Source organism: Leuciscus leuciscus (genome assembly GCF_965113295.1).
Source record: "Leuciscus leuciscus genome assembly, chromosome: 18".
NCBI lineage: Eukaryota > Metazoa > Chordata > Actinopteri > Cypriniformes > Leuciscidae > Leuciscus > Leuciscus leuciscus.
The window spans coordinates 25,002,307-25,027,920 of NC_138742.1; the positions used below are offsets into that span (position 1 = coordinate 25,002,307).

The 25,614-nt window shown below is 41.1% G+C and overlaps 2 protein-coding genes across 5 annotated transcripts in view; one reads left to right on the top strand and one right to left on the bottom strand.

The window, feature by feature from the left end:
* cacnb3a (calcium channel, voltage-dependent, beta 3a) overlaps positions 1-6,718 on the bottom strand; it is a 40,237-nt gene extending 33,519 nt beyond the window's left edge. For 3 of the 4 annotated variants that reach the window (XR_014200016.1, XM_082146361.1, XM_082146360.1), the window contains exons 1-2: positions 6,233-6,718; positions 4,879-4,971 (exon numbers count right to left, since the gene is read on the bottom strand). Coding sequence is in view for 3 of the 4 variants with exons in the window: in XM_082146361.1 (XP_082002487.1) it covers positions 4,879-4,971; positions 6,233-6,313 (174 nt within the window). In the remaining variant the exon portion in view is untranslated. The remainder of the gene's footprint in view (positions 1-4,878; positions 4,972-6,232) is intronic. The other variant, XM_082146359.1, reaches the window with a different exon arrangement.
* A 13,703-nt stretch (positions 6,719-20,421) lies between these two features.
* Positions 20,422-25,614, top strand: part of adcy6a (adenylate cyclase 6a) — a 58,775-nt gene continuing 53,582 nt past the window's right edge. Inside the window, exon 1 of the mRNA XM_082145005.1 lies at positions 20,422-20,692. The gene's annotated coding sequence lies outside the window, so the exon portion shown is untranslated. The remainder of the gene's footprint in view (positions 20,693-25,614) is intronic.

Below are 25,614 nucleotides of genomic sequence, written 5' to 3' on the forward strand. Positions count from 1 at the left end.
GGCTGGAGAGGACTCCGGGCTGGGCTCTGGGGCTGGAGAGGACTACGGGCTGGGCTCTGGGGCTGGAGAGGACTCCGGGATGGGCTCTGGGGCTGGAGAGGACTCCGGGATGGGCTCTGGGGCTGGAGCGGACTCTGGGTAGGGCTTGAGGGCTGGAGCGGACTCTGGGATGGGCTCTGGGGCTGGAGCGGGCTCTGGGCTGGGCTCTGGGTCTGGAGAGGACTCTGGGATGGGCTCTGGGGCTGGAGAAGACTCTGGGATGGGCTCTGGGGCTGGAGAGGACTCTGGGATGGGCTCTGGGGCTGGAGCGGACTCTGGGATGGGCTCAAGGGCTGGAGCGGACTCTGGGGCTGGAGAGGACTCCGGGCTGGGCTCTGGGGCTGGAGAGGACTCCGGGATGGGCTCTGCGGCTGGAGCGGACTCTGGGTAGGGTTTGAGGGCTGGAGCGGACTCTGGGATGGGCTCTGGGGCTGGAGCGGGCTCTGGGATGGGCTCTGGGGCTGGAGAGGACTCTAGGGCTGGAGCGGACTCTGGGATGGACTCTGGGGCTGGAGAGGACCCTGGGATGGGCTCTGGGGCTGGAGAGGACTCTGGGCTGGGCTCTGGGGCTGGAGCGGACTCTGGGCTGGGCTTTAGGGCTGGAGAGGACTCTGGGTAGGGTTTGAGGGCTGGAGCGGACTATGGGCTGGGCTCTGGGACTGGAGCGGACTCTGGGCTGGGCTCTAGGGCTGGCGAGGACTCTGGGCTGGACTCGTTGGCTGGGGTTGGAGAGGACTCTGGGATGGGCTCTGGGGCTGGAGTGGACTCTGGGATGGGCTCTGGGGCTGGAGTGGACTCTGGGATGGGCTCTGGGGCTGGAGAGGACTCTGGGTAGGGCTCGAGGGCTGGAGCGGACTCTGGGCTGGGCTCTGGGGCTGGAGTGGACTCTGGGCTTGACTCGTGGGCTGGAGTGGACTCTGGGCTGGGCTCTGGGGCTGGAGAGGACTCTGGGATGGGCTCTGGGGCTGGAGCGGACTCTGGGTAGGGCTTGGGGGCTGGAGCGGACTCTGGGCTGGGCTCATGGGCTGAAGCGGACTCTCAAATTGTGAAGGTAGTGTTGAAGAAGTGTGCTATTATTGTTTCAAGCAATCAGATAATGATCTACACCTAGTTCATATTTTGAATTCACACATTAAAACAGCAGAAATATAACGGCACGTGTCTATTATCTGTATTTACCTGCACCACAAAAAAAAAAAAATGATTTCCACTCTGTGTCCAAACTGGGTTACCTGAGAGTGGTTGAGAGTTTGTTATGCAATGTCTGTTTAGCAAGGTGTCAGAAAGATAATCACTACACAGCATCGCACTCAATGCCTTCTCTTCCCAGAGTGTCCTGAAGTGCTCTGGAGTGGGAGGGGCTGAAGGATGCATGGACGTGCATGTTATGTAAGCCTTTCAAGAGTCCTCTTTCACAGAAAAGTAGCTACTGTGGTGGTACAGTAATGGTATCAGATGGTAATTCTATGGTACTCTGATGTATACTGCAGTAAAAAAACGAGTACCATCATATTTACAAAAAATACAATTTTACTATCATGATATTTGTCCAAAATAATACATAATACCATAGCTAATGCTAGAAGTAGGATGTAGCAAGAATCTTGTAAATATTCTTCATCTTTAGGTCTGCTGCATCAATACTCTTATACTGTATGTTTTCTAGGAGTGGATGAAGCGAGCAGAGAAGGAGGAATGATACGATGCACAGAAATGATCAAATGCAAGGAAACCAGAGAGAGAGAGACACTGTTGTATATTATAAGGCGTATACCCGGAGATCTTTAAGGCTATATACGCTTTTAATCAATATTAATTTCCATGCAAAAATGAACACCCCCAGAAGCTGCCACAAGTCCACATTTAAGAGACGGTTCATGTAGGGTACGTACGTTTCCATACAATAAGAAAGCAGATGGGATGGGATTGGGTCTTGAAATAGATCCTCTCAACAGCAGCAGGTAAATGCCACTGTTTCTCCTGCAGAGATGAGTCACAATCCAGCAAGACAACCCCACCCGATGTCAAAGAAAAGATTTGTTTCAAACATGTATGAATCTTCTATGGAACACAAAATAAGATATTTTGAAGAATGTTGGTAACCAAACAGTTGATGGACCCCCCACTGAGTTCCATGGTATGAAAATAGTAAATAGTAAAAAATAGTAAAAAAAATACTATGGAAGTCAATGGTGTCCATCAACTGTTTAGTTACTGAAATTCTTCGAAATATCTTCTTTTGTGTTTAACAGAAGAAATAAAATTCATACTGGTTTGGAACAACTTAAGGGAGAGTAAATGATGACAGAATTTTCATATTTGGGTCAACTATGCCTTTAAGTAAAGCATCCATTTATCAAATGCAGCACATTCACCACTGTCTTTAACACCCCTGGAAGCTGCCACGAGTCCACATATAAGAGACGGTTCATTTAAGGATTTAAGTACGTAAGGATTCAATGATGTACGTCACAGATGCTTTTTTCAGGTACGGCATCACGGCACAAGTTTTATGAACAAAGAAAGAGCATGAGGATTTAACATTCACCAGAAGGCTCCACTCCAAATGAGCTCCATTAATATTTTACTATTTTACTATTTTAAGAACTGATATTTTGAGAGAAAATTGAAACTGCCACGACCTCCTGGTCATGAAAATTAACAACCCGCTCAATATGCCACCTCTTCTTTCCACACACACACATAAACTCTCTGCTGCATGGCAGATGGATGCCCGAATAGTCAATGTCCCCATTAATGCCATTTAAACCTTGTCTGTAAACTTCTGAACAGAAGAATTTGGAGTAGCTATCTAAGGGTGTCACTCTTGATAGGCTGAATATAAAGACAAATGAGCTTATATGGTGTGAGCAGAACAAACCGAAGAATTTGGGTCACTCATTACAGAGGAAATTAATTGATGTAACGAGGCTGACATAGATGTTGAAGTGTGCCATGGAGAAATTCAGTGCGCTTGTCATAACCTATTTTTCCTTTTGGTGTTTTCAAAAGATTCTCTTAAATAATACATGAAGACGTTGCAGTAGAGTAATGGAACTGCCTCCATCTAGTGGTCACGTCTTGAATTACAGCATAAATGAAACCTATGGCTATAATCAGCTCTTACACATAACACATTACACAAGCTGTTTAGACATGTCAAACTGAATAAATCAAAAGGGAATTCAAGGACACATCCGGGAATTCAAATACAAGTGTCCTTGTTACACGTTACACGTACTTACTGTAGTAATAACAGTAAATGATACATCATTACATGCAATTAACCTTAAAACAAACCATCATTCTCCTAACCATAGTAAGTACATTACTTTATATTATTTATATTATTCCTCAGTACTAAAATGTATAATTACACTGTAACAAGGACACCTTAAAATTTAAAGTATAACCAGATATTTTTACAAAGACTCTTTCTAAATGTCTATTGAAGCAAATTGCAATAGTTTGTAATATTTTGACTGAGTAGGGAAATTTAACAGTTTTAAAATAATGTGACCTGACAAAACCTTTCATAACCTTCTACTAAAGATGAAATACAGCATACACTGTCATGAACTGTGTGTTTAGTTTTACTCTCATGGAGTCATCAGTTTCCATGGACACTCATTAATCATCACAGCTGTTAGTCTGCGTCTCATTATCACTGTGTTTAAGTTCTTATTTGTGCTCATGCTGGATGCTGACATCAACTTCACCCTATGAGTTGACGGATCTTCTTTTCCCAGCGCTGCCCTGGTATGAGGAGTCCCAAGCTTTGCCTCAGCGCATCAACCAATAAGCTCCACTCTGGCTGCTTTCCCCATAGGCTCCACCTGGGACCATCGTCCCTTTGGCTTCACCGGGCTCCCTAGTCCCTCTGGCTCCGTCCTGGTCAGTCAACGCTCCATCATTGCCACAGTCTTCTGAGCTGTCTGCTGTGCTCCATCCCTTCACCCCTACGGCTCCGTCGGGCTCCTCTATCCCTCAGGCTTCACTGGAGTCCTCACTCACACCGGCATCGCCTCAATCCTTGGGCCCCTTGGTTCCACCTCGGCTACTCATCGCCAGGACTTTGCCTTGGTCTCCCAGTCCATCGATGTCACCAGGCATCTTGACCTATCCGGACGTCGCCTAGGCCTCACCATCTCCCTGCGTCACCTCAGTCTGTCTGGCTCAAAGGACCACCCTATGGCTTTCCAGCGCCTCGCCGGTCCCTCGTCCACCACCTGAACCTCCACCCTTCTTCCATTCGAGCTATCCATCACGGCTCGAGACTGCAACTTTTCAGGAAGGGGCGTTCTCTCATGAACAGTGCATTTAGTTTTAATCTTATGGACTTTTAGTTTGTTATCGTTAGTTTCCTGTTTCCTTTGTTCCTAGTTTCCCGCCAGTCATCAGTTTCCATGAACACTCATTAATCATCACAGCTGTTTGTCATCTGTGGATAACTTGAGTTTGTTTTATATTAAATATTTTTGTTTTGGAACCTTTTGAATCTTCATCTTTTTCATCTCCACAGAAGGTAAAGTGTAGAGAAAATGTATTGATGCATCAAGTGTCAATATCTGAACCGAATTGTAACCTCCATGCTCTTATTTTGTTTTTAATTTATTTCAAGGCAAAAACAAACATTTTGTTAGTTCATCGGTTTGAAACCAAAATTTCAGCCTCTATTAAGTCACTTCTCCTGGTCACACTACACAACCTCAGTGAAGCAGTGATGCACATACAGTACAGTGACCAATCAAACAACCCCACATGAATACATAATGACAGATACAATTCACTGGCATCTGTATGAATATGGATGCTCTGATTGATTAAGCAGAGTCTTACCTGTCGTTTGATGAAGCTGGAGGTGGTGTCAGACGAGGTGCTGCCATCTGAGCGTTTAAAACGACCCTTGCGCTTTGGCAACTTTCGTGGTAGCTATATGGAGACAACCACAACAACATCAACACGAACAGTCACCCGGTTACAGTAACATCAGACACAAGATGCCTTGTCTGCACTTCATAAAACAGGTGCTGTTTTATCTTGTCTCACTCTTCAAAAAATCTTTTTACTAAACCACTCAATTCATATGGATTAGTTTTACGATCTCTTTAAAAAATTAACTTTTTGAAAAGTCAAAGTGTCAGTTGCCCCCAAGACTACTCTACATTTACTCTACAGATACATTATCTTTCTTGTTCTTGTTTTTTTTATATATTAGACAATATTTCTGTTGGTAAATTCCACCCGATCACACGAGAAACGTAGCTACAAGGTGGCGATTTTATATCAATTCATTGAATGAAAACATGATTTTTTTTATTTTTTTTTTAGTAAGTATGAAGGTCCACTCCTAAACATAGGTTACGGGTGTAAACAACAGATTGTACACAAATGTACAAATGAGGTCGTACGAATTCAGACAAATTAGCCACCAATTCGCCAAAACGTTGCAAAATTGCCTTGAAATTGTATTGGAAAATCCAGGTTAAGATGGTTTGTGTTTTGGAAAATGGTCTAAGATGGTCATTAATTGATACAAGCTGGTTAGCTGACTGAACATACACAATTTCCCCAAAATTCTCTTGACACCAGAATGACCAGTATTGTTTCTGGTTCAAAATGGTATACCATAATGACTGTTTTGGACTAACTAATAACCAACTTAGACCTAGAAACCACAATGTTCAAAAACACAGCTTCAAGCTTGGTATTTGAAACAGGGATAGCAGGACAGGTGACCATGGGACTTAAGTTGGCTACAGGTGAGACCCGACCCATGCCATGACTAGTAAGGGTTATCCATTTTAATGCCGTTTATACGAACCAATCAGTAGAAACTGAAAGAGAAAAGTGTTTGAACTGTAAACACTATGCCTACTGTACATTTGCCTGGCCTTAAGGACGAGGCCTTGGTTGCGGAGTGAAATCTCAGGGCGGAGGAAAAACAGGAATTAGGAGTTTCGCGGATGGTAGAGGAGCATCAAACATCTTATCAACATCTCGCCTCCGCTCATTAAAAACAACTGCGCGTGTCTGATTAAAAGCGCGATAAAAGGCTATATTACACGGGCATATTGTGTAGCTGTAGCGCTCTGCGGATATATGAAGGCTTCAATGCACGACAGCTCAACAACAAGTAGCCAAAAATTAACCATTTACGAGAACATATACAAATCCCCCCCAAAAGTCTTACCTGGAAATAGTGCGACTGAGAAGCGCTTTCTACACCAGACAGAGGGTCTGCGGAAGATTTGGACATCTTTACTTGCACCATCTATTTGAGAGCGCAGGGAGGCGGATGCATGCATGCATTGGTGCTTACTGGAAGAATCGGCGATACGAAATACATATGCCTGCCGAGGAAGAAAGAGTATCACGAGTGAACAGTGACGCCTCTATTTGAGCGGTATACGCAGAGATCAATATTCCCTCGCGCGGGTTATCATAAGCTAAGACAGTAATACAGGTGTACAAATGCAATGTGTCTGTTTCTTGTGCATGCGCCTTTTGTAATGATGTGTCTCTGTCTCGCGCGTTACCGTGTGTGTGTGCTGCGTTCTCTCTCTCCCTCCCTCTCCCACTCTTTCCCCAGAGCATGCTATATTTGCCTCACTTGTACAGTACAGTACATGCATTGCGATTACTTCCTTCCTTCCAGCAATACAAATTTCCCACACAAAACTCATTAGATAAAATAGGGTTTTTTTCTTTTCTTTTTTTTAAAGAACGTAACAGGTGCATTGGAATATTGTTTAATATTCTAATCTTGTGCATATCTGAGATTTCTCAAAGTACACCATAGTGGTTTATTACAACTTGTCAGGTAATTTAAAGATGATGAAACGATGTTTTAAAGTGAACAATGCCATGTTTTAAAGAAATTACACTTGTTTATTTGACAGCCCTATAGGCTCTGTAAATAGTATTTCAAGATCTTTCATTTAAGTTCGTGATTTTGTTAATGCTAATTGTCTAATGATAAGGTAAAAAAAAAAAAAAAAAAAAAAAAAATCTGCTGCATCCCGTAGTAGACACAACCCCTCATGTCGTTCCCGAGCCCTCTTGCATCATTGAGAATGAGATTTGAAAGCTGCAGAAGAGCGAACAATTTATATATAATCCATATTGCCAACAATATAGCCTAAAGATGACACTAACGATTACTTATGTGAAGATGTAAACTACAATGCCATCTGCTGGCACTTTGGAGCATATAGGCTATAATTTAGATAAGGGTAAGTGTACGTTTTATGGTTTCCCCTGGTAACATTTTTTCTCAATCGATTTGTCCAAACTCAGATCTCAAAACAGTTAACACAGTTATCTGAACACTCTGTAATTCTCCTAAACAGCTTGTAAGTTTTCATTCAAAAACATTGTGTAAAAAATTCTCCAATGTGTCACAACAGTTCAACCAACCAAAATTGTACAGGTTTTCTGAATCGCTAAAACACATTTCTTGAAACCATCACTCACTTTCTCAAAACCTTAAACCTTAAATATTCTGAGTCCGCTTGCCTGTTCTGTTCCTATAGCCTACATCCCCAATAAGGTGCGAGTTTAGTCTTTTGTCAATTAAGTGTCCTGAATCCTGGAGAATGACACTGAGGGAATCCCCAGTTTTGCAGCACAGCGCCGCAATATAAAGTTAAGAAAACAAAACAACCGAGAGAAACATGTCTACTACCTCAGATTTAACGTTTTATCTGTATATCAGCATCATTAACATTATAATTTCGTTCACAGTGGAGCTTACATGTGCAAAACTACCTGTGAAGACTTAAACGTAAACACAGCTTTTGTGTCTTTATCAATTTTCTGAAATTTGATATTTCAATTTTCTGTCGAATTTGAACCACTGAATTTGTAAGCGAATTTGTAAAGCGAAATAAAATGGACCGAAAATTGCCTTTCGAATGTTATAGGTTGTTATTTTTAAACAGAATTAATATTTTGGAAGTGAAATCTGAAAGGTGAATCTGGATTATTGAATTTTTAATAATGAAAACGTCTGTGAAATGTGAATTGAAATATTCACAGCTTAAAGGGGCCAGAGGGGCTATATGGAGTTTTCAGCGGCCTCTAGCGGTGATGTTTCAGATTGCAACCAATCATTTTTCAAGCGAGTGCTCGTGCACTCTGGGTACCGGCCAGACTGAGACGCAACACACCAGAGAAAGCATCCCACAACATGCTGGAAACTTAGGTAAACTCCCACTGCAACGTTACAATAATAGGCTACTTTTATCAGCCTGAAGTTGAACTAATGCTCCATGCTCGGTTTCTCCATGATTCAAATGCCCTGCCGATGTTGATCCGTGTTTTCGTCCTAAGTTGATCACGTCTGGCCTCACCAGCTGCAGCAGATACAACTTTTTTCATGTTTTTTTTTTTTTTATCAATATGTGAAAGTTGTGTTGGAATCTGTGTTGTGCTGGGAGCAGGTCGTTTATTAGATTTATCAGACATGTCAGAAGTTGCAGTGTCGGCGCTGTTGAGTGCAAAGTCAGTAGACGAGGCGAGAGGCTCGGGAGCGCGCATGCAGGTCACGTCACTGGATTTCGCGGTAAATCCGACCCGGCACCTTCACATAAAAATAAGAATACTTGCTTTCAGAAGTAATAGCAAAACCGCAAAGTGGATCATTTTAATGTGAGATTACAACCCCTTCACACACAGGCAATAAAAAAGGATTCATTTCAGTAGAAAAAATACATAGAGCACATTTAAATATATAACCATGTTGAATTTCAGCCCCCCAAAAATGCAAGCCCTAAAAATACAATGCGTTAAAATGCAAGCAGGGTTAATGCAATGCATATTTTTTCAAGTAGTGCAATTCAACAAGCTTTTTTGTTTCAAAAACATTTGTCATTATTTTACTTCCATGTCCTTCTTTCCCTCTTATATTGTTTCCAACCATTGTTGGTATCAACATTCAGTGCAACATTTTGGTCAACTCTGATCAGTCCCACTGATCACCCCACCCTTGAGGTTTCTGAGAACTTCCTGTAACTGTGAGTGGGGATATCACATAGACAGTATATAAACTGGACACAGCGACCCCATAGGTTTCAACGGAGAGAAGTGAAGCAAATTAGAAGCCCTCACTTCCTGATGGCTGAGCGTACTGCGCAGACTCAAACTGAGCTTGACGACGTGGATGTGACGTGAGCAGCCTGCCTGACAGTTGTAAGTTTTCTAGTAGCTGTGCCAAGCGAAATCTGAACCATTCCCTTCCGAATCTCGCAGAGACGGAGAGTGTGAGTATGAGCTGTCCATGAGCTAGGAGCAGGAGCAACGTCATGACTCTCTATGGGCTTCTCCCTTGACTTTATCGGACTTTATGCCTCCACGTCCCCCCTATTGACTGCAAGCTTCTCTTCCTGTCTCTACGGTAATTTCCAGAGAGTCGCGTGGTTATGACGCAATCGTTAGCCTACTTTTACAAAAACTGCTTCTACGGGGCCATAACGTAAGATACAAGGTAATGGAGCCTTTTATACATTGTCGTGTTTCTTTAGAAATAAACAATGGACAAATGGAGTCTTTAAACGCCTCAGATGTAAAGTTATTCGCTGTCAAAGTGACGCCAAAATGAATGGGAGTCAATGGGATGCTAACAGCAGATGAAGGCTTGTTAGCCAATGGCGGCTCCCGGGGGTGGTACGGAAATCGAACGCTCGATTACCCCCCTGGGATATCAAGGCGATGCACCGGATCCGTCTTCTACCTGAGGACAGTACTCTACTTTCCTTTGGCGGGACCTGAAGATGGATGAGGCCCCCAAGATTCTCAAGTGGCAGGTATTACTCTTTGGCACAACCTCCAGTCCATGCTGTGCTACCTACGCTCTACAACAGCATGTACGGCAACGGTCCCTAACGGATGAGGCAATTTGGTTTTCAGTGGAGAGATGTTTCTATGTTGATAACTGCCTGCAGAGCCTGTGTACTGCTGATGCAGCTTGGAGCTTAATTTATCGACTAATGAATATCCTTCTGGAGCTCGATTTGAAATTTTTCAATGGGCCTGCAATGATCCTGATGTTATGAGTCACCTACCAACCAACACCTGAGCTGCGAGTGTGGAATTGTGGTTGACGCAGGAGAAGTCAGATGTCCCAGAGTCGACGCCAGGTCTGAGCTGGAACCGGCACATGCACACCTTGTCCTACAAACACCCCCCTGTGATATATGAGATTCTCACTTTGAGGAACATCTATAAGGTCCTAGCTACCAAGTACAATCCTCTGGGATGGCTTCTACCTTACATACGAGCGAAGGTCATCATTAAGCAACTGTGGAACAAGCAGAGAGGGTAAGATGACCCCAGCCTGCCTCCTGAGCTCCTCCAGTCCTGGAATGCGTAGGAGGAATACCTCCCTGGTATCTCCCTTCCCCGGTCTTATGTCCCTCCTGAAGTTGGGATGGATGGAGTTACTCATGAGGTAAATAACTTCTCGGATGCCTCTGAGCAGGCATATAGAGCTGGGGATACTTCCGGACTACCGTACAGGAGGGTCAGACCAACCTGTCCTTCATTGTAGCAGGGTTCCATCTCACTCCTAAATGAGCTCACTCCATTTAAAGACTGGAACTCTGCGGAGTCTAGTAGCAACACAGTTGACTAAGTTACTTGAAGCAAAGTTGACCCTACGTATCAAGGCTATTTTTCTGTGGTCAGACTTTACCACTGTCCTGAAGGGGGTGGATTGGAATCCACTGCTGCTTCAATGTATATGTAATGAGTGATTATAATCAAGGTATTAATCAATATTTTTCGTTCTAAATATCAAATGAGTTGAATGACTTCTCTTGAGATTTTATTTTGTTATTGAAGTTACAGTGTGATTACTGAAATGTTATTTTCATATATTCTTTTTAATGTCAGTATTTGATATTTGAATGTAGTAACAGTGCTTGCCTATTAATCCCAGCTTCCAGAAATTAAATAGGAACTGGTTTTGTGTTTGAGTGTGTCTTCAACGTTCAAACAAATAGGGGTCATTGAAGTCTATAGTTTAATGGACCATTTGTCAGTTAAAGCCTATATTTTCCATTTAGACTAAAGTGTCCTATCCTGAGAGAAATAACTTGTTATCTTGATGTTTTGAGACGAGACTCCTGTTTATAGTTAGAGCCTGGCCAAATCCAACCTTGGGAAAGCTGTGTGTCAGTGTGTGTGTTAGTCTTCTTGCTTACAGGTTAAGGAACCACTGGCATTATTGGAGATTGACTGAGTTGTTGCTCGGGACATGCTGGCACCCAGCAACCCAAATCTGCGACCTGGAAGGTCACGACGTGCCTGACTTCAGAGTCTGAGTGTCAGCTGCATAATCAGATGGAGATATGCTTCAGTCTATCTGTATATGTGTGGAAAATTACTATGTTTATCTATTTCTTAGCCATTGAGAATCATTCAACCTGTAAGCAATGACGTAGCTTAGACCTTGGAAATGGTATTACTGCTGTGATCTTTGTAACTGTAAGCGGGGCGGCCTACGAACTCCTGTGTGAGTCTTGAAGCTGAACTTCTGCTGATGAAACTGCAAACTATCTTCAGTAAAACTTTTCTTCAATTTTTTATAATTCTGACTCCGGGTCTTCTTTCAAACATCTGGTCCATGGTTCCTAAACTGTTAACCCCTAACAGTCCTCCAATGGTTGAATTTGTAGTCCAGTCGCTACTGAGTCTTCGTGAGAAACCGAATTGCTGAGATGCAGGAGCTGATGGATAAGTATTCCTATAAACCTCTCCAATACCTTGTTGTACCAAACAGATGGTCCCAAGGACCCTCTTTCCTCCTCTAGGATTCTAAAGAATGGCCAGTAATCCCTAAGACAGAGACCAAGAAGGACAGAGTCGAATTGCAAAAATCTGCCTACAATGGGATAAATATCTTACCTTCCTCTTCGGTCAACATCAATAGCTGGAACTACAACACCTGGCAGGAACTGGATTACTGCCAGACTGAGGTCCTAATCCTCAAATGGGTGCAGCAGGAATCCTTCCCTGAGGATTATAAACGGTTAGGGACTGGGAAGTCCATCAGGCCTGGAAGTCAACTTGTTACCCTAGCCCCTGAAATGGAACGGTTCAGTGGTCTGATCAGGGTAGGAGGTTGTTTGAGGAGAGTTGCAGGTGTCGAGGACTCCAATTTACATCCTCTGGTCCTGGATTCTAATCATCCAGTCACCCGTATGATCATTCACAATTATGACCACCAGTTACATCATTCTGGATCGGAAAGATTGTTTGCTGAAATATGGAGATACTACTGGATCCCATGAGGCCACAAAGCTGTCCGGGGGTTTCAGCATGACTGCTCAAAATGTTGATGCAAAGGGCCCAACCGACAATCCCTAAAATGACGAATCTACCTTCTGTATGCCTTTGGCTCTGCAAACCCACCTTATATTCCAGGTTCTTAAGGGATTCTCTACCTAACCTTCAAAAATCTGCAGAAATGGCAAGCCTCCCCACCCTGAAGGAGAAAACATTTGTTATGATTGTAGACCCCCAACTACTTCGGAGCTTATGAACTGTGGGACAAGTCATCAAGACCCACCCAAGTCCAGATGGTCATACCAGGTCAGCTGATGTGGAGATAAAGGGCCAAGTTTATACTAGACTGGTAGCTCACCTGGTCATCCTGCCAGCCTTACCAAAGGATGGACTTAATGCCCCCGACCCTGATTATTTGAGTCGCCTTTCATGGAAGCAAAGATGTTCTGCATGTACTAAAGGCTCCTTCTTCAAGAAGGACTTTTATTTTAAAACCATAGCCGTAATAATATCCCAGTAGCAAGCAGAGCTTTTTTAGTTGAGCTGCCACTATCATCTGTGTTATTGTGATATTTTCGACCCGCCAGCTGAAAGGATGTTAATTCCAGTTTATTCATGGTGATTGCTGCAGATGTAACATAAAGGTGTTAGTCATTGACCTCAAAGTAAGCCATTTGCATTATATTTGGAATTACAGTGTTCCGACTTTTACTGTATTTAATCTCTGTGACATGCGTGCATGCCCAGACATGGCCTGTAGCGATCGTTTTGTGTTATTCAGATCGGTTATATTATGTAACGTGTTATTATTCATTTTTTTTCAGATTGCAAGTTGCAGATCAATGTTATGGGTTCTTAATTATGTGATGTTAATCTGTATTCTGTTATAATATTAAAGGAGTGATTAGCGTTATTTTCCATTAAATGCTGCTCATTTACACCATGATTATATCCATATATGGGCACTGTACGGCAAATTATTGCTTATGGTGTGTATTTTCTGTAAAGTACCTTGTAACTGTTTATATAAACTATGTTTATGTATAGAAATGTCACTGATGTGAATTGGGGATACCTTTGTTGTATATGTAACAGTGAATGCTACTATTTCCTGTGGATTTTCGAAGTGTGGATCCGTTCACACTCTAAAGGCTAATATTGCTCACAACCCATCGCGCTTTGGAGGAGGAACTACAAACACGAGTAAAACAATATTTAAAAACTACAAAACATGGCGGATATGCGCGACCGGCGGTGAGAGGTTCAACCTGATAAAAAAATATTTATTTAATGTTATCCGTGTTATATTCCATCTGCAATAACAATGTGGACTTTTATAAAGGTCCTTTGAGCCATTTACCTTTAAGTGCATCATTATGCATTAATATGAGGAGAGTCTCCGCATGAAAGATCAACTGCAGATCAACGTGCTTCTGCACTTCTCTCCGATACGGTAGGAAATTGAATTAAATTAAATGTGGAGGGCAACCGTTAAAGACGCAATTGTATGACGTGATAGTAAGTCCCAAAGCTTGTCTTCTTTTTGCGACACACTCAAAAGTATCTACTTTTTATTCACAAAAAGAGTACATACTTTTAGGGTGTAGTATAAGTAGGCGAATTGAGACGCAGCTTCACTGTCCAAAAGACAGACAAGAGTATTTTTTTATCAGGATTATGCTTCAGTTTGTTAAGTTTCATTATATTTGGTTTGGTTTTCCCTGTTCCCGTTTTGACAGTGTTTTCCTGTCATTGTTAGTTACCTTGGTTGCTGATTTAAGTACCACACCTGTTCACTGTTACATTGATTACTCCCTGTGTATTTAAGCCCTTAGTTTCCTCTTTTCATTGTTCTGTGTCGTCTCAGTATAATGTGGTTGTTAGTCAGTTCTCCTGCTTGTTTCCTTTTGAAGATTATTAACAAAAAACTATCTATTTTGTTCTCTTTTTCTTCGTTATTACAACAGCACAGCCTGACAGAACCCAATATTTTTTGTGCCGTTATTTTTTATTTTTTACTATGGACATACCGGCAGTCCGCCTGGAGCAGAAGGAGCAAAACCTAGAGGAGGAGAAAAACGGATCTCCTTTCGTCATCTGGCTTTCCGAGGAGGACATCACCAGCCCCACTCCAGACACAGAGCCCAGCCAGCCGTTCTGCACGGAGCCTATGCCAGAGCCCACAGCAGACACGGAGCTCAAGCCTGCGTGATGTCCTTCATCCCTGCCTCCACTGGCTCTCTTCAGTCACTCGGCTCACCTTCTGTTGACCCCACTCTAATGCGTGGATCTGCCTCGGGTCTTCCCATCTCCAGCTCCTCCTTGGCAAGGGGATCCCCTGGCTTCGCCTCCAGCCGCTGAGCTTGCTTCGGTTCGTCGACCAGTCGGCTCAACCTTGGCTCCTCCATCCCTTGGCTTCATCTGTGACTGTAGTCCTTATGGCTCTACCGGGCTCACTCGTTCCTCCAGCTCCGCCTTGGTCAGTCGACTCCACCTCTGTCCTCAGCCGGTGGGCTATGCCGTATAGTATAGAACAAAAAAGTAGAAAAAATATGAAATTTGTATATAACATATTTCCTTGCTGAAAAAAAAGATTTTAAACATTTTGATCACACAATGACATAAACACTTTTTTATTTTAGTGGCATTTGCCAATTTGCTGACACAATAACTAGGTTTTGAAGCATGAATTAAATGTTTTGGGTGAGTTACTATGTTTTGCAGACATGCAGAGTTCTGATCTTCCAGCAAACAGTTGTGACAATTGAGCTTACGGTTTAGAGAATGTTAAGACCGTTTCAAAAAATGTGCCAAAGCGATTAAGAAAAACTGTAATGGGTAATCCTATTGTGACTTCACTATATCTATAATTATATCTATTAATATTACAATCACCTGTAACTGTAAAACAAAACATTTAGCTCATGTGCATTGACTTCATGGAAGTATTATGAAGGGAAATTTATAATTACAACATGAATGTGGCTCAGTGGGAGGAGTGTGATACAGAAGAAATTACATCGAATTTCAGAGGAATGGTTTTTCATCACAAACACACAGACATAAACTCACACCCTCTTAAGTGTTAAAGACTGATGTGACATTTATGACAGCAGATCTGAAGCAGTGATCCAAACACCTTTATAAATTATAATCCCAAAACATACCCCACAATGGACAGGAAAACAACTCAAAACAGTGTAAAATCTACCAAATTCATAACTTAACAAAACTAATAAACGTAATTATAATATACTTAATATAATAAACGTTAAAAATAATAAACAATCTTGTTCAAAATCATTTTGATTTTATTTGATATATAAACAGAAAACATTTCTTGTTACAAGTGTGTTCAGTATTACTATACAACAGTTAGTTCCAGTCCTCAAACTTTATTGGCTGAGTGGCATTCTTGGAATTTTTTGTTGTTTATTGTTTGGTCTGTGTTTGCCATTCTAGAGAGACTGGCAGTCATTGTTCATTGGTGGGAATTTTCACGTTACATTGTTACGCCAGTAGGTGGCGACATGTGACTATCTTTATGGGTCATTGACTTATTCATTCAACTAATTTGTTAAAAATGAAAACACAAGATTATCTCAGCAACAAAACAATACTGTGTGCTGCTGAGAAATTCTCAAACAAGAAAAAAAATGTAGGGCGGGACTTGGTTTTGTACATGGGGAGTTGATTGGATGGTTGAATAGTTCTAGTTTGCTATTGGTGGATCTCATGTGCGTGACAGGTTGTCCTGCCCTGCAGGAGGGAGGGGAAGTTATTTTGATTAAAGATTTAAGAGTGCAGGTAAATAGAATAAATAAAAATAATGATGTGCACAGATAAATCCTTTAAACATAACAAACACTGCAATATACAGTATATGTTGTTTTGTGTTTAACTGAAATATGTGTTTTGGCTTTTTTGATTTCATGGTGACCTTAAAGGGATAGGCAAGGCAAGGCAAGGCAATTTAAAATTTTAAATAAAATGTTGGTATGTTTTAGCTTACCTCAAGGGCATCCAAGATGTAGGTGTCTTTTTTTCCGCAGTAGTTTCAATTTTGATATTTTTAGGTCAAACCGTTCTTGTCTGTCAGTCATATAATGCAGGTCTATGGTCACTGTCTCAAAGAGCATGCACAGAGTCCAAATTAAAACAATTCCACATCGTCCAAATTAAACAATTCCCCATCGTAAGTACACATTGATGGCCTAAGACATGAAACGAGCGGTTTGTGTGAGAAAACGAACAGTATTTATATCGTTGTTACCTCTTGAACACAGCCGCGTCCAAATGATCTGAGGGCACGGGCGGGTATAGATATATACACTAGATGTCGCCTTGGCTACTGCAGTTCATTGGAACGAAACCGTAGCCAAGGCGTAGCCAAAAAGACACCTACATCTTGGATGCCCTTGAGGTAAGCTAAAACATACCAACATTTTATTTCAAAGTGAACTATCCCTTTAATTCTGCTTTGACCACATGTAGAACTGTTTTCATCGTCAGAACAGAAATGGACTGGCCATATTGTACCTAAATATAAGTTACACCAGATTAACTTATCGTTTATTGAACTGTTTATGAAACATGCTGCTCTGAATATTAGGAACAACAGCACTTCCTCCTCCTCCTCTCCTAGGTTGTTTCAACTTCCTAATTTTTACAAACAGTATAAATTAGTTTTTGAAGATATGGCTGAAATAATAATATTATAGTACTCCGCTGGTGATTGTTGTAACTTGTGATTCAAAGTGTCTTGTGTTGTGTGCATGTCCAAAGGCTCTTCCTCCCTGTTTACGCCGTCACGCTGAAGCAATCAGGCTGTCAATCACGTGGATGTAAACTCCTTTGGCAGCCACTAATCTTCAGACACTAAAATCATGCGGCCAGTGAGTTGATGTGACAAGTGATGCACTGCTGACAGCTGGACCCTGATTTCACTATGAAACAGCAGGGTGCTGCCTCTGTGTAATTACAGGTGATAAAGAGCTGTATTTGTGTTTTTGTTTGTTTGTTTTTGATTGTTTTAATTGCAATGGTTTCTATTGCACTTAAATATAAATGCCCTCAATTGGCACAACTGTTATTTAAAATATAGTTTTCAGGTTATGTTATAAGACAAGTGCTAATGTATTTTAAAAGCTGTGTGTGTGTGTGTGTGTGTGTGTGTGTGTGTGTGTGTGTGTGTGTGTGTGTGTGTGTGTGTGTGTGTGAGTGTGTGTGTAACCCTGCAAAGCCTGACATATTAAATAATAGTAAGCAATAGCAAAAAAAAAATTGCATATGTGTTTTTTTGGGTCAGGCTTTTGTGGATAATATAGTATGATATAGTGAGAATATGGAGCTCACATTCAAACCAATTTTATTTAGGGGCCCAAACTGAGCAAAAAATATGCCCATATTGTGGCCAATATGGCCAATTTATATACTGTAAGTCTTTTACTTGCAATGAAAGTATAAGTATGGAAGGCATGTAGGTTATCAAATATGATACAGTAGGCTTTATAGTGTTAATTAGTGCACGTCTATCCTCCCTAATAACAGACTTACTATTAAAGGTACATTATGTTAAAGTTTCACCATTACAGTACTAGAATACACAAAGTTCCCCTCTGAGGTTGAATCAAATAAACGCCAGCGCTGGTTCAAATAGCAAAGAAAATAGCCCTACCTTAAGGCAATGAGGAACCTATGAAGGGCAAAGATCTGGCAGTCTATCCAAACCTATTTGTCAGCTGAGCATTAGACAAATAGTCTTGTATTTACTCTACCCTTTTTCATGTCTACCGTCACTACAGAACGGGCAAAGCAACAACCTGTGTACAGCGCCACTGAATTACAAGCTTTTGTTTAAATGAAAAGCATGCTGCTTATATTTGTGTCCTAATGTGTGTTTAGATGTTTAAATCATCATAATTTAATGCTCGCAAGACATATATCCTCCTGCACTTCAAGTGGTGGGTGTGCTGTGTTTAAATGAAACAGGTTTGTCTTCACTGGTAGTCTTTAGTATACTTATAGCTGCATTTGTCTTGGCTTGTTCTCAAATGTGCATGTAATAGTGTATATCAAACATTTACACAATAACCATTCATAGTTTCATTTTTGGCTCTCTTTTTTGCATAACTACACAGGGCCCTTCCACAGGTCCGTTAGCGAAGGAAACATGCAATAGTCACTTCAAGGAAGTAATTTAATGATTTATGGTCATGTTCTGCCGTTGGGATTGAGTAGGGCATAGTGCATTGTGTTTCATTTCTTCTCCTTCATCCTGTTCTTCGGCATTCTAGAGTGGCAGCACAGCTAAAGGGTTTGATGGAGCTGCACCCTCTACCCTCTACTGTACAGGTGAATTTGCATTTAAATTTGCCAAAATATAACTGTTATTAAACAAGCAAGCCCAGCCCAGGTGTGAAAAAATAATGCAAAAGTAACGTAACTCATTACTTTCCATAAAAAGTAACCAATGCAGTTAGTTACTTTTTTAGGGAGTGACGCAATATTGTAAAGCATTACTTTTAAAATGAACTTTCCCCAACACTGTATTTTGAAGTGAGTGCTCTATTAGAGTTCATTTGTATTTTATAAACTGGGAATTCCCATTTGAAATGTCTTTATTCACTGAGGCAAACACTAACCACATATTTGCAAGTTATCATGTGAATCACTGACATCTGATAACTCACAAACCATACCCGTACTGCCGCAGTTGCCTCATGTTTCATTTCATGGAGAGCACCATCAATCTGGGTACAGCGGACAATAGTGAGGGTGAATGACCTCCAGTTTTTATCTTTGTAATCTGAGATGTTATACGAACTCTGGCTAATATGTTATAAAAGATGTCACCACTGCTAGACAGGAAATCTTACAGTTTTGTTGACGATTTATTTTGTATATCATTAATGTATTAAATAAAGGAGACATTTTGTTTTTAGACTTAAGATGATATTAATTATGTACAAATCCTAAATCAATTACTTTTTCAATATGCCTGAGTGGGCATGCCATGTCATGAGTATTATGTAAGACAGAAAATATTATAAGACCGAAACTTATTATCACACTGTACAGTACACAACTAACCAGAGTCTGTGAGATGTTTTTGAACTAAAAATAAGGTAAAATATAGAAAGGGATTGCACCAAATTTAAATTACTAAATGTTTTTACAGTAAAAGTGTCACAATCCTCAGTCACCTCGCACTACATTTCCCATAATCCCGCCTGGCTCACACTCATCTAATCTTCACACCTGTTCATATTCATTTCATTATCTCTCTGTATTTAGTTCCTCTGTTTTGTTGTTCATACGTGTTAGTGTTATGTTTATGCTTTTGTGCGCTCTGTTACTCCTGCCTGCCTTCTAGTTAATAAAATCTTGTTGATATTTTATGATTCTGTCCATCTCCATCATCTTCAGTCCTGTGGCAAAAAGTGACAACGTGAAAATTATCATTTTATTACATTCAAATTTTATTTTTTATTTAAATAAACACTTTCTGTCAGGAACTTTTATTTAAAATAAACATATTTATATTATTTCTATTTCTATTTATCTAAACTTTGATAAGAATATATTTTTTGAAAATATTGTAGGCTATGTAATAGACTTTATGGTCTGAGGACTTCACCCAAAAATTTTAAATATCTCATCATTTACTCACCCTTATGTCGTTCCAAACCTGTATAACTTTTTTTATTCAGCAGAAAATAATAGAAGATATTTTGAAAGTTGGGAACCAAATAACATTTTGAGAACATTGGCTTTCGTTGTATGCAAAAACACTTCTCAAATATCTGTGTCATTTAATATTTGTTTTTAAATGTTTTGCTTGAAATGAGAGCTTGTGGCATGTGGCTTTCAAATGTCAACGGTTTGACATTTTGTTATGCAATTTAACGGCGGTGGGTTAAGTGTACAAATATGATAGATAGATAGATAGATAGATAGATAGATAGATAGATAGATAGATAGATAGATAGATAGATAGATAGATAGATAGATAGATAGATAAGTCTGATGGGGTTTCCTCACATGAGAGCAGAGGAGGAGGAGGAGGACAGGTGATATCAGCTGGCAGTGAGGAGCTGCTTGTTCGCAGGCCTTTAGGGGGAGTGTTGAGACGCGTGGAGACTGAGACTGGCACCGCGTCTGTGTGAAGGGGGAGAGGCTGGGAAACGACGGGAGCACGAGCGAGGCAGAGCTCCACAGTCTGTGGCCCTCTGTCCTCGATGCCTGCAAAAAACACATCGCCCTGCCGACAACACGGACACTGAGCGACCGACCGACCGACCGCCCGCGCGCGCGCTCGAGACGCCACCGCCGCTGCTGCGCCCGAGACCGAGAGATGTGCACGGTGAGTCAGAGCTTTTTCCAGGGTGATAAGTCATGTTTTATGTAGGGCTGCTTTCTAGCATGGTTTCAGATGGACACGCGTTATACAAGCGTTTGCCTTTTATAGAGGACATTTGGAAGAGTCAGATGCGCGCGTGTAGAAGGCTTTTAATGCAGCATTAGCCCTGAATTTTGACATGACGAATATGCAATAGCCAAATGCAACACCCCTCTTCATTCACACCAGCGATATGTTCAGGATTAAACGTCCCGATGTAACTGTCTTAGCTCGCACTGCTGATGTTGCCCTAAAGGTCGAACGGTCCCGCAAAAAAAAAAAAAAAAAGTGAAATAAAGAGCAAAACAGCAGCTGCCGGTCTAAATAGATGTCATGCGCGAGGCTTAAGGCATAAGTCTTGGTGTCCAAATGATGGTTGAGTTGTGCGTGTTTGCCTCTATGAAACAAGGCGATGATGACTGATGCGTTGGAATGTTTCGCACGCTATGATCCACCGCAGATATGGAGCGAGTGGACGCGCGTTCACGGCCTGTAGCGCGCTATAATTCAGCTCGTTTAGGTGAAGGACGGGGTCTGTATAGAGTAGACCACACTTGGCGGTCGGGTGTGACATGCTGTGCTGCACAAGTATCCGCACACTGTTACTGTAACAGCCTCTTCGGTCGCTGCTGCGAATATGGTACACCAAACACACACATACACACCGAACACACACTCGGTGTTATGTAACGAAACATCTCCAAACGGCCTATGGGAGAAATGCTGCATAGTTCTTCTGGCAACATGAGCCATCGATGAAGCGCTGAAATTATGCAGCATTGCTTATGTTATGGCGATGGCGAACGGTCGTTTATGTTTATGTACACTCGTCGATGCTCGTGTAAATATGTTTATTTTTTTCTTCTTTTCATCTTTTTTAAAGGACATCATATTTTATATATTGAGCTCCTTTCCTTAAGATGAAACGGAGATTAAGATTAATAGTAATTAGTGTTGTGACTGATGCGACATTGCGATCTCTACATTTGCATTATGTAACACCAGCGCGCGGCTGTTGAAATGTCGTGCAAATGTCCCGGAGGAATACAGCACGATTCGAGGGTGCACGTTACAGACACAAGCACATTTGTGCAGTACTCCTCGTTTGTATGGCCTCTAATAAAAGAATGACTCAGAATATATTGGCTTTGGGTGTTAATACGTACTGTACTGTGTCATTAGTGCGTTCTAATGAGCGATGTTCGGTTCGTGAACGAATCCCTCTTTGATTTGGATCTTGTTCACAGAACCGATATGAATGACTCATATGATGATGATTGATGATGTGGTTCTTGAGTATACTTAACATGCTGAATACTAGCACTAGTATCTCTTTTTTATAACATATTCTTATCTAGTCCACAACTGATATGGCCAAAAGTAAGTTACGTTAATAGGCACAAATGCCCCCATAAAAAGTTTTAAAGTCCCCATGAAATCTAAATTGAAGTTTATTGGCTTTAATATAAATATGTTAGCTTTACTGTTATCTCTAAGCTAGTGTGCTCCAAAACAATGACAAAATTCGCATTTAGAAGATATAAGTGTTCAAATTAACTTAGTGTCTCACTTCCGCCGATATGGGTCAATGATTTTGATGACATCTCTCTGCACTTCTGCTTCTCATCAGATTTTCTGTCCAATCAAATGCTCTATAGAATCTGAAGTGTCCCGCTCCCTACATTATAATTGCCCTTTCAGACAGGACGCAGAATGCGCTGCGCTGGTCGCTGAGTTCAGCGTAGCCCTTCAGATACCGAGCGATTTGCGCTACGCTGGCCAGAGCAAAAGTAGGCGGAGTTTATATTTTGATTTCCACGCTTGTTTGGATGCCCCTTTTCTATTGGCAGTGCGGGTAATCGTCACAGAGCGCAGCGGCAAAAGTTGAACTATTTTGAACTTTGACCGCGGCGTGCGTGCGAGCTCGCCAAAACGTCCTTGTGCGGTGCAAGCCATTGAAATAAATGGGTTTCAAAGCGCAGCGCAGCGCATTCCGCGTCCTGTCTGAAAGGGCCTTTATAATGTAGGGCCATAAGTAGAAGCTGAAGCTACAGTCACTTGTTCACACATTTACCATTTTCTACATGGTAAATGGCATATAGTGCACTATATAGTGGATAGAGAACGATTGGGGTGAATGTAGTCTGGTTTCATGTTAGTGTCATGTGAACCATCTCAGCTCCGGTCCAGAGACACGAGAACACAGAGCGGAACATATGTGCAAATCGGCGCAGATCAGAAAACGTATCGTTCCCATTTAAATTCTGCTCAGAATTTCTTTATTGTAAAGTGATATGGAGGAGATTAGGAGTATAAACGGTTAGAGATTAGGAGGAAACTGCGGCTTTACCGAGCTCAACGGCTCTTGCCGAGCTGTGATATAAACTAAACGCTATTGGCTATTTTAAAAAAGGGGAGGAGCTGTTCGATATGTCCCGCCCTGTCTTCCTGTTTCAGTTGAAATTACATTAACACATTGAAAATGCTTTGCTTTTCAAAGGACTTCAATGGGCCTTTAAGACTTGGTTGACAGTTTATCGCAAAACATTAAAATAGTTGATTTTATTAGGAATTATTATTACTACTAAAATGTGTAAAATTAGAGATGTTAATATTTAGCATGTTTAATGTTAATTTAGTGACTGATTAATCAGCTGCCTGAATCATAGCTGAAACAAACTGAACTAGCATGATATTATAATAAACTCACTTATTTATGAAATGTAAAATAAAAACCATAATAAACCTCAATATGTGCCTATATGTCTTTACTGGAACGTTTTAGACTAAATAATTTGGCACGTTGGGATGTCAGGGACCACGTCATTACGTAAAGAACCACTGAATCCTTTTTTGAAATGAACTTTGAAATGTTTTAAATAAACCGTTTGGAAGAACCGATTCACTGAGTCAGACTTCCCAAGTTCCCATCACTAGTCAAAATGCCCTATACAAGTGAATATGTGCCAGTAAAATGCTGAAGACAGACAGTAACAAATTCCGTTTTGTCCATTAATACCTTTAAACATCACCAGCTGGTCCAGATCCAGATATGTGAGACAAATATGTGCTATGTGTTCATTTGTATAAGAATATTGTTAATTTATACATTCATTCTGCTGGTTTAAGCCTGCCAGGACTGAGTGATTGAGAGCCGGAGGATCCGTTTAAGTTGATCACGTCTTACCTCTGATTATCTGTCATTTTCTGATTAGGCAGGATATACCAGGACTGTTACTCTCAGATTAAAGAAACAATTATCATTGATAGGAAGTGCCATGTGATGCTACAGTATATGATTGTCTTCTAAATATAATACACTATACTATAGAAATGTAAGATAGAATAGTTAGGCAATGAGAATTAATGCGAAGTTATAAATTAATGATGAGCAGTCAGTTATACACCGTTGCCCAGGGCAACTGTCATTATTCAGATATATTTGACTGGATGCCACAACTGGCCAATGCAAATCAAGTATTCTAAAGAACAGTGTAATATATCTTCTTCTTATCCAGTTTCATATGCAGTTTTGCAGTCACCAAAGCTTTATTTGCATGATTGTTAACATAATTCAATATTGCCAAACTGTATAAAATATGCATAGTACATAAAAATACAAAGAATGGACTCTAGAATCTTCAATGAACCTGTGTTATGAAAATGTACAGTGCTGCATAATGTATATGGTGATTTAGGATTAAAGGGGTCATGACATGATAAATCTAAATGCCTTGATCTTTTGACATAAGAGGTCTTTGCACCATTAAAACATCCTATAAGTTTCAGAGCTTAAAATGTCTTCCTCATTATAAACAAAGCATTTATTTAATCAAGCTCCAAAAACAGCTCGTTTTGATATTAAAGGCACACTATGCAAGATTTGTACCTTATTATAACAGCTTCGAAATCATTTCGATGGTAAGCGAACTCGTAGTAGGGCGAATCATCCCGATAGCAAAGCAGAGGGGAAACCAGCAATGCAGGTTTGAGAGGTGGCGCCCCGACAAATTTAGCGAGAATCATGACTTGCTTTAGGGCATGACGTCACATACATCAACAACATATGAAGCAGCCTCTATGGAAGACACTAGCACACATTTCAGACGTGAATGATGGCAGAGTCGACGAAGAAAACGAAGAGTGCAGAGACGGCCCTGCGTGAGTGGTATTTACGACAGTAACGTTAAATACAACTACTCCACAGGGACTCTAGGGGTCGCTGTTTGAGAAAAACGGAAACTGCATAGTGTGCCTTTAAAGGATTTGTGATGTTATACAGGCAAAATATATTTGCATATGACCGCCTCCAGAGCAAGACATCGATGAATAGCTTTACATTATCACACCATAGGCTCCGCCCACTGGCGTTCAGCCGCTTAACGGCAGATATTTGCCTTTACTGGATGTGGACGTCATGTCGTGACAAAAGCAAATTAGAGCCAATTATAATCACTGATGCTGTCTACACTGGATACAGTATACAGATACGCACTCAGTTTCTGACATACTTCACGTGCTTGAGTTTGTCGACAACAGGACAAATGGAAGATTGAAAGAACGTTCGCTTTGACTTGTTTGTGTCTCTGTACAGACTTCAGAAGGATCCCAGGGTCAGAAACAAGTGGATGGTTTATTTTAATGGCGTCATTGATCGTGTCGATGGATTTTATGTTTTTTTGGAGCATTTGACTGCAGATTGTTTTGTAAACTAGGCACAGAGTAATGGAGAGTTCACAAAGAAACTTTTGTTGATAGTTGAAGCAGTCAGCGGTATTGGATCTGACAGCAGTTACATCACAAACCTTAAGTAAGTGTTTTCAAACACTTACTCACGTCCAATAACGAGTGGGCATTGATACTGTTGTCAATCCAATGACGTTAGC